The sequence below is a fragment of the Nansenia antarctica genome (assembly GCF_963989245.1).
Source record: "Nansenia antarctica genome assembly, chromosome: 1".
NCBI classification, from domain to species: domain Eukaryota; kingdom Metazoa; phylum Chordata; class Actinopteri; order Argentiniformes; family Microstomatidae; genus Nansenia; species Nansenia antarctica.
This window is the reverse complement of record NC_137674.1, coordinates 64314331-64324330: the sequence shown is the minus strand read 5'-3', so window position 1 is coordinate 64324330 and position 10000 is coordinate 64314331. Positions and strand designations below refer to the sequence as shown.

General features: G+C 47.1%; 2 protein-coding genes across 2 annotated transcripts in view; both read left to right on the top strand.

Moving 5' to 3' along the window:
- Positions 1-2368, top strand: part of LOC308173179 (utrophin-like) — a gene marked incomplete at its 3' end in the record, with an annotated part of 97169 nt that extends 94801 nt beyond the window's left edge. The window contains 1 exon segment of the mRNA XM_080548170.1: positions 2228-2368. Within this exon segment, the coding sequence (XP_080404296.1) occupies positions 2228-2368 (141 nt within the window).
- Positions 2369-8281: 5913 nt separating this feature from the next.
- Positions 8282-10000, top strand: part of LOC308173186 (utrophin-like) — a 17207-nt gene continuing 15488 nt past the window's right edge. The window contains exons 1-2 of the mRNA XM_080548178.1: positions 8282-8344; positions 9988-10000. The exon at positions 9988-10000 is cut by the window's right edge and continues 12 nt beyond it. The gene's annotated coding sequence lies outside the window, so the exon portion shown is untranslated. The remainder of the gene's footprint in view (positions 8345-9987) is intronic.

Sequence of the window (10000 nt, the reverse complement as noted above, 5' to 3'; positions counted from 1 at the left end):
ACACACACACACACACACACACACACACACACGCGCGCACACACAGACAAAGAGACACAGACACAAACAGTATACACTTCCTTCTCTCCTCCCATTTCTCAGTCTTCTCAGTCAACTTCCTCCAGAACTCGGAGCTCGAATTGGATACGAGCGAACGAACAGTAAAAGCCTTGTGCTCTTTGAGCTGTTTATAATATTAGAGAGAAAGGCCATGTTCTCCCCCGCTGTGAAAGAAAGAAGTTTTGAATAGAGAGATGGAGAGAGAGAGAGAGAGAGAGCGGTAGAGGGAGAGAAATTGAGCCGCCTTCCCTTTTTAGATTAGCATTGCTCACGTACAGAGCCTGAATATTGCTGAATGTCACACTTCGACTGGTTTGGAGTAAATTAATTGAAAAATATTCTTTGTGAATTTTTCAGGTATTGAGACAGACTCTCAGGGCAACAGAAAAGCCCTCGGTCTCAGACTGAAATACTATAACAGACCTAACAGGACTTTGAAACAACATTACGGCTTATGCTGAACAAGGGGAGGAAAAATAATATTCTAAATGTTGACTTCTTAACGTAGATGTTAAAACAGTATATTATATAAAGTACAGTCTCAGCACAACAATTCCCCTGAAGGAATAAAGAGTTATATTATTAGTTTAACACCATTGGTTGAATAGACTCTCTTTTATCAAGGCACTGTATCAGCTTATTTCCTTTGAGAATAGACCCTCTCCATCCTCAACCGTATGACTTTAATACCCTCTCTCCTAACAGAACACCGAAACAAAAGCCCATTTCACTTTAATATCTCCCAAAAAGATTGAGTACACATTAATATTGAAGCACAGCAGATGCCACAGACTGTAAACCTGATTTTAAGACGCTCGAGATCAATAGGAGAGTTTCTGAAAACGGCCGTTGAGGGAGCGCACAGGAGCCGTTTCACTAACACTGCCTTTCTCTCATATCCGTCCCACTGTTTATTTTATGTCCTCAATATTGCTTTCTCATTTTCTGCTCTGGGTTATAACGTTTTTTTTTATTTGATTGGCGCAGTCACTTACAGTTCTCACTGCTCGTAGTAATGAATGATACCGTATGAGAAGTATATTATTGCGGTGCTTTGGTCCCTCTGAATCTGATACAAGCGAGTTTGACGAGTCTCTTGAGTGTGCTTTTGTAGTCCTCTCCGATTCTGGACTTCATTACTCTACTCTACTGTCCTCCAACTCAGTGAAAGTGAAACACAGACACACACACTCCAGTATGTTATTGTGGCGGTCTCTATCGTGTTCTTCCTTCCTTCCCTTCACTCCCCTCCCTCAGTCCCTCCCTCCTGTCCCTCCCTTCCCTCCCTCTTCCTCTCCTGTAGTGGTTGTTTACTTGAGCTGATGCTTTAAATTCTCCAGATTAGTTAATAAGCCATATGAACTCATTAGAGTCTGTTCATTTGCCCACAATCTGTCAACTCCGAAAAGTGTGGGTGGGGGTGTGTGTGTGTGCTGGAGTTATATCTCCCTCGTGGTCCCCTGAATCCTCTGCAGAACAGTGTCTCTCAAGGTCAGCCCGCTGCTGTAATTTGTCGTTTGCTTGCGAAGCAGAAAACACCCCACTCTCTCTCTCTCTCTCTCTCTCTGAGAAAATGTCTTTGCTAATTAACTCATTAACAAGATGTCCAGGTTTTACAGCCCTCAAACACTCCCTGACAAAACGGATAAACACACACACGTCTGAAAAACATTTCTCACTCTGTCTCTCTCTCTCTCTCTCCCCCTCCATCTCTCTTCATCTCTCTCTCTCTCATTCTTTTGTTCTCTCTCATCCTCTCTCCATCTCTCCCTCCATATCTGTCTCTCTCTTTCTCTCCCTCCATATCTCTCCCTCTCTCATTTTCTCTCTTTCTCTATCTCTCTCTCCATCTCTCTTTCTCATTCTCTCTCTCTGTTCCTCCATCTCTCTTTCTCATTCTCCATCTCTATCTCTCTCCCTCCCTCCCTCCTGATCTCTCTCCCTCCCTCCTGATCTCTCTCTCTCCCTCCCTCCTGATCTCTCTCTCTCCCTCCCTCCTGATCTCTCTCTCTCCCTCCCTCCTGATCTCTTTCTCTCCCTCCCTCCTGATCTCTTTCTCTCCCTCCCTCCTGATCTCTCTCCCTCCCTCCTAATCTCTCTCTCTCCCTCCCTCCTGATCTCTCTCTCTCTCCCTCCTGATCTCTCTCTCTCTCTCTCCCGCCTCCAGACTACTTCAGGTGAGGACATGCGTGACTTCACCAAGGTGTTGAAGAACAAGTTCCGCTCCAAGAAGTACTTTGCTAAGCATCCGCGGTTAGGCTACCTGCCAGTCCAGACCGTTCTAGAAGGGGACAACATGGAGACGTAAGTAGCTGATGTGTTAGAGATCCCTGTTACCTTAGCAACTGACAGGTTAGAGATCCCTGTTACCTTAGCAACTGACAGGTTAGAGATCCCTGTTACCTTAGCAACTGACGTGTTAGAGATCCCTGTTACCTTAGCAACTGACGTGTTAGAGATCCCTGTTACCTTAGCAACTGACAGGTTAGAGATCCCTGTTACCTTAGCAACTGACAGGTTAGAGATCCCTGTTACCTTAGCAACTGACAGGTTAGAGATCCCTGTTACCTTAGCAACTGACAGGTTAGAGATCCCTGTTACCTTAGTAACTGACAGGTTTGAGATCCCTGTTAGCTAAGTAACTGGCGTGTTTGAGATCTCTGTTACCTTAGCAACTGGCATGTTTGAGATCTCTGTTACCTTAGCAACGGACGTGTTGGAGATCCCTGTTACCTTAGCAACTGACAGGTTAGAGATCCCTGTTACCTTAGCAACTGACACGTTAGAGATCCCTGTTACCTTAACAACTGACAGGTTAGAGATCCCTGTTACCTTAACAACTGACAGGTTAGAGATCCCTGTTACCTTAGCAACTGACACGTTAGAGATCCCTGTCTGTCCTGTCTTTTTATTTACTCTCTCTCTGTGTTACCTGCCTGTCCACTGTTTACCTCCTGGTAGTCTTGGGCCGTATATCTCCACTGTGTTGAACAGCACATGGCGGCTGTGGAAGCTTCCAGATTTATGACAGGCATAAATCCTCAGTAATGGTGTTTAACTAGCGACAGATTATGCAGATGTTCCAGGCAGGTGGCGCTTGGCCCCCACCACAGCCCCCCCCCTTGAGATGTCTGAGTTATGTCCCCCCTCTCTCTCTAGGATCTGCATACTCTCCTTCTCTCTCTCTCTCTCTCTCTCTCTCTCTTTATCTCACACTGTCTTTCCCACTCTTTCTCTCTCCCATATGTGTCACCTACAGCGGTGTGTGCGAGTGCGTGTGTGTGCGTGTGTGTGTGTGTGTGTGTGTGTGTGTGTGTGTGTGCGTGTGTGTGTGTGTTTCTGTGCATTTCTGCCCCTCTTTGTCTTTAGTATCTCTCTCTCTCTCTCTCTCTCTCTCTATCTATCTATCTATCTATCTCTGCAGTACTTGAGATGTCTTTTGCAAGCTTATCGGATATTAAAAACAAACTCTGTGAATTACAGCCTAACCCCAAGGGCATAGACACACCACACACACAAACACACACACACACACTTTGTCCAGATGCACACAGTCAGTCCTCAGATAGATTACCCACTACCTCTCCAATCCCTCTCACCCACTCCGTCTCCTGCTCCTCCTCCCCCTCTCCCTCCCTCCGCCGTACCCCAGCTCTGAGAAATGACTCCTGCAGTGGTGTCGGCGTGATAAATGCCTCTTAAAAGGGGGAGAAATTGTGGCAAATTGGGCAACGATCCCTTAAAGATGCTGCAAAGGAAATGGAGACTTGGAGAAATATGACTATTCCATGGCATTCGTTCTGCTTCCCTCTGTTTCCCCCGCTTGACTTCTCCCAGAGCGCCACGCCATCCACAGACTATCTGAAGGGCAACAAACTATCTGAAGGGCAACAACGCAGGTCGTTTTATGTTCGAGAATAGCACTGTGTCTGCAGTTCTTACTGTTAAGCTCCCACACACACACACACACACACACACACACGCACGCACCTGCACGCACGCACACGCATACGCACGCACACAACCACAAACACACAACCACACACACACAACCACACACACACACACACACACACACACACACACACAGAGTAACGTTTATAGTATGAGGATACACACATACACATGTCAATCAGGAAACATGGAAACACACACAAACATTATACACAGTCAAGATTGCAAAAACACATACACGCAGTTCACGCAAACACATTTACTCACACGCACTTACACCAATGTCACTGTGCATACACCAATGTCACTCGGTGTGTCCATTTCAATAGCTGTTTGCTATTGTTATAGATGTGTGCTTCTCTCCTCTAACTCACTTAGAGAGAAAGAGAGAAATAGAGAGAAAGAAAGAGAAATTATCATCTCCCTTTCTTTTTCTATATCACTCCAATACCACCACCCCCCTGCCCTCTCTCTCCCCCCCTGTCTCTCTCTCTCCCCCTTTCTCCCTCCCTCTCTCTGTCCCTTTCTCTCTGTCCCCCTCTCTCTCTCTCTCTCTCTCTCCCTCTCTCTCTCTCCCTCCCTCTCTCTCCCTCCCTCTCTCTGTTCCTCTCTCTCTCTCTCTCCCTCTCTCTCTCTCCCCCTCTCTCTCTCCCTTTCACCACCTCTCTTTTCTCATCACAGTTGCTTTGCTTCCTCCCACACGCGTCTCCAGCCAGACCACCCCATCCCTGGATGATAAGCTTTCTTCATTACACGCCAAATAGGATGGCTAATAAGACACAGATATGTTTGTTAATGTGAGTCGCCTGGTTTAAATGGCCCCCTACCTTGTGGCTTTCATGTCGTGAGCTAGCGTGGCTAACGAGAGCGTGGGATTGGAGGATAAGACCTTCCGCTACATTAACCCAGTGGCGGGGGGGGGGGGGGGGGCTGATGGGTTTTGGAATCGTGTCAACTGGGTTTGTTTTGGGACACGTCTTCAACACATCGCCTAGTTCTCTCTCTCTCTCTCTCTCTCTCTCTCTCTCTCTCTCTCTCTCTCTGCTCTCCGCTCTCTCCTCGCTAATGAAATCCCCCCTCTGAACATATGGCTGTGTTTTCTGTGTTCCCACGACCCACCCCCCCCCCCCCCCCCTCGTCCTCCTTCTCCTAGCTCATGTCACCGCTGTCACCTTGACAGGAGGCAGGTGAAGGTGTCGGTAAACACAGGTGTTCCGTCGCCTCGGAGACAGAGGAAGAGAAACAAAAGGGATGAAGGGGAACCGAACAGGGGCTAAGTGAAAGAGTGACTCTGCCAGGAGAGAACTTGTCCTTCAAAGGCCTGTTTTGGTTTGTCTGACACAGTGCTGTGTTTACAACGTAACAAAACCACATTTGATCAGACTCAACAGCTTTTGTCTTCTTCAAAAGCGAACTTCAGAATGTAGAGTTCAGAGCAACAACAAAAAAACAACAACCCCCGTAATTCGCAATGTTTTTATTGACGCTGTCACGAAAAGACTGCCGGCTGTTGCAGCTTTAAGGCTTTTGCGGCTCATTTCTATTGAATTATAGAAGAGTAAATAAACTCAATGTGGCTAGACACTGAACGTTCGGGAAAGAAGTGTGTTGTCTTGAGGAGAATCAGTTTACCACCCAGTTACCACTCTTCTGCCAGGGTAGTTTACAGAACAGCGTTGTCACGACAGCATGTCAGCTCCCATCATCATTTGATTAAGCCACTGCAAATGAAATTGCTTTTGCCCTTAACTTTTAGATTCTGTGTGTGCCTCTGTCTCCTAGCCAACGTCCACTCCCATGGGTTTACTGTTGGCATATGGACAGCCCAGACAGTCCCCCCAGACCCACACACACAAACACACACACACACACACACACACACACACACACACACACACACACTCCCCAATACAGAGATAACCCCCCCCACACACACACTTACTCCCCATGACAGAGTCAGACACTCACTCCCCATGACTGAGTCAGACACACACACAGACGCTTCACTGTGTGACGGCTGCATGTTCAATACGGAGACTTGGTCTTTTTTCAACAGTTGAGTAATGCGGTGTCTGAATTTCAATTTCAACACTGCTTTTCAAGACGTTTGTGAGATAATATCCTAAATCATATGTTATTTAGAATAGTAATGCAATTGACAGATGTATGATATTCACTCCTTTTTTTCGACTATTTGGGACACATCTGACAGTGAATGATGGATTGTTGCTGTGTGGTTATTTCCCACAGGTACCAGATATGGACAGTTGACATATGCTATATTCCCAACCTCAACCAGCCCTACCCTATCCTGTGTTACTCAGTGTGTGGAGCCCGGGAGTTGTGCAGTTGTTTTGTTCGCTCTTTGGTTATACTTTCGTTCCATCCCAGTGAGAAGTTGATGTGTCCCGCTTGGCTTCACTGATTCCAAGCTCCTTAGTTCTGACAGGGATTTGAGCTGTACAGCAGCCACCGCAACATTTGTCAGGAACTAAAAGATTCCAAGGCCTCTCTCTCTCTTCTTTTTGCGATGTAGAAAAAAACCCATATATATATATAAACCCCAGTGTTGCCACTCTGCTGCGAAAACAGGCAAACTCCTAATGACTCCGATGTCAACAAGGCTACACAAGAGTGGCGTAACAGTGGCTCCAAATAGCTCCATCTCTCCCCGAGTCACCCCCCCCGCTACAACACAGCCTCCTCCCCCCGGTGAGACACATGAACGCTGCTCTGTACTGAGACGCACGCACGCTCACAGCGCAACGTTTTTCTCTTCTTTTGACATGTTTTTCCGCTTTTATGTTTCGGGAACAAAAACACTGGGAAACTGATCTCACCCCTGATCCTACTGAGCTATTATCTTACCATCTCCAAACCCTCATCCTATTTCAGAAAGTAACAAGATGGTTCTTTTTGTTTTCCTTCTTGAACATATTCTGTTGTGTTTAGCCCAGTTCCTTTCTTTCTTTCTTTTGTACACTATATTAAGTCCCTTTTTTTCTCGCCCCAAGCAGGCTTTTTCATCTCCGTGAAGAACATCTTATGATTAGAAATAGATTTTCGTTTTGATGATGACAAATTATTATATATGAGCTATATGAGAACAGCAGATTGGATATGGCCCTCTTGATCCTCTTGGTAATATCTGCAAATGTCAAATAATGTGTCTCTATTAATAGTGGCAATTTCGTACTGGCAATCAGAGAGGAAACTTTAAAGGCTATTTAACAACTAAGCATGGAGCCCAGAGCTGTGTGGACTTAAAGGGAATATTTAACATCCACCATTATTTTAAAGGTACTCTGTTTCTAGTACTCCTTCGAATGAGTCGTATGTGAGTACGTTTGTGAACATAGCACTATTGATCTTTATGGCTTTGTTCAAATAATCTATATCTTTCCCTTTACAATCTGGTACAATCTTTCTGAATATGTTGGAAAGGTATAAAGAAAAAAAAGCTAGAGTATTGGGATGCAGGCTATTTCCCTGGAGGCTGTGCTAAGAGTGGAGAGAATGGATTTGGGTGTTCCTGTGTGCCCGTTGTCACCCCCTCAGGCCATTCATGGCGCTGCAGATCGGGACCCTCCCTCCACCTGCTCCTCCTCCTTTTGTGTTGTATTGGGTCCTTTACCCTCACTGTGATGTGATCCTAAAGTTTTGTGGTTATGTGGTACCTTTCCTCTCCTCCCTCCTTCCCTCCCCCTCTCCTCCTTCCCTCCCCCTCCCCCTCTCCTCCTTCCCTCCCTCCGTCTATCTTACAGCCCTGTCACGCTCATCAGCATGTGTCCGGAGCAGTATGAGTGAGTATCTGCACGACTCCTCCCCTTCGAGAATGGAATGCTGCAGAACGAACCCCCCCCTCCACCCTCCCCACACCCACCACCCCCTTCCCAACACCCAACAACACTTACCTCCCTCCCCTCCTCAACCTACCCCTAACTAAGCCGCCACACAGCATGTTGCCTGCCAGATCCACCTCACCGAATGACCGTCCGACCGACCGACCAACCATGCTCCCCTCACGCTCTTCCCTCCTCTTCCTCTTCCTCACAGCATCCTCTTCCTCCTTCTAACGTCCCTTTCATCCCACCAGCAGCACAAAAATAACCGTATGGCCGCTCTCCTTAGATCATCATCGCATCCTTTGTTTTGTTTTGAGATCTTGTTATGATTTCATTTTTATTTTTATTTTTTTGGTTATCTGGTTGTGGTCCTGTGTGTCTCATCCATGTTGTGGTCCATGTCCATCCCCCATCCGCAGGCTGCACCAGTCACCTCAGCTCTCTCATGACGACACTCATTCCCGGATAGAGCACTACGCGAGCAGGTAGGCTTCCCTCACTCAAAGCCACATACATTTACATTTCTACCATTTAGCAGACGCTTTTTTTTATCCAAAGAGACTTACAATTAGAGATTACAGGGACAGGCACCATGGAGTAACTTAGGGCTAAGGGCCTTACTCAAGGGCACACTAGTGGTGGTGTTCCCAAGTGGGATTTAAAATCATGACCTTCTGATCACCAGTCCAACTCAAAAGACATGTAGCTGGATCTCCACAGCCGATGGTATGGGACCTGGACTCCTATTTGACTACTTTTGATGTCTGAAAACATCAGAGAAATGTAATTTTGCAGTGTTCCTTTAAGTGTCTAACTTCCCCTCTGGCGACCCACATTATCTTTCATGCCCCCTATTGTCCCATACCAGCCAAATGGAGTTGAAGGGTCACAAAAGATGACCCCACTATCATAAAAGAGACTTCCCTCTCCTCCTTATGCCATTAAGAGCTACTGAATATGAATCTCCTCAACACCAGCCAGCCTGCTCTGACCCGATATGACCCTCGTCCATAAACCATTAACCCTAGGGTCAAGGTCTCAACTTTTCTGTATTCGAAATAGAAAAGCGACTGTGACCCTTAAGGCACGCGCACACACACACACACACACACACACACACACACACACACACACACACACACACTCATCTCCAGTGCCCTCCCTAGTGTCAGCCTCTGAGCCTGTGTGAGAGTCATGTTCTCTTTTGCCTTAATCTCCCTGCTGCCTCTCCTTCCTTTATTACAGGCCTGAGTAAATACAGCCTTTGATCTGCCGGTCCAATCTCATTATCATGGCTGCTCTGTATGGGTCTGGCCCAGTAAGGCAACCGTGCTCTTCACCCAGCCACACACGGACACACACACACACGGACACACACACACGGACACACACACACACACACACACACACACACACACACACACACAGGCGGACACACGCGCGCGCCACACACACACACACACGCACACACGCACACACACACACACACACACACTCACACACACACACACACACACACACACACACACACACACACACACACATCCACACACACACGCACACACACACACACACATCCACACACACACACACACACACACACACACACTCCCGCTGGGCCAAATAGGATTTGGTCAGTGGGGTTCTGAGACGTCCATCACAGCCATGTGCAGTCCAAGCCATAATCCATCAGATGTCATAATTGGGTCCAGTATCGTATTGGCTGATCCCCTCGGTGGCTGGGTTGAGCTCTGTCTGCTCTGTCCATCTGTCTGGATTTAGTTATGTTCATGTCTCGGGGCCCAGAGTTTTTCCTGAGTGTGTGTGGCCTGACCAAGGAAAAACCTTGGGCCCTAGTTATGTTCTGCCAACACGTTTGATTCATTCAGCACATTGGCGCCACGCACTCCTTCATGTTGGCATTGACATCCGTTAAGCCCCCTCATAGTGGCACCCATCCATACAGGGTGTTATTGTTTGACTAATGCCTCTGTTTCTTCTTTTAGACATCTGAGTAATGTCGTGTGTGTGTGTGTGTGTGTGTGTGTGTGTGTGTGTGTGTGTGTGTGTGTGTCTCTCTGTCTCAGGCTGGCCCAGATGGAACACTCCAATGGTTCTCTGCCTACAGACAGCAGCTCAGC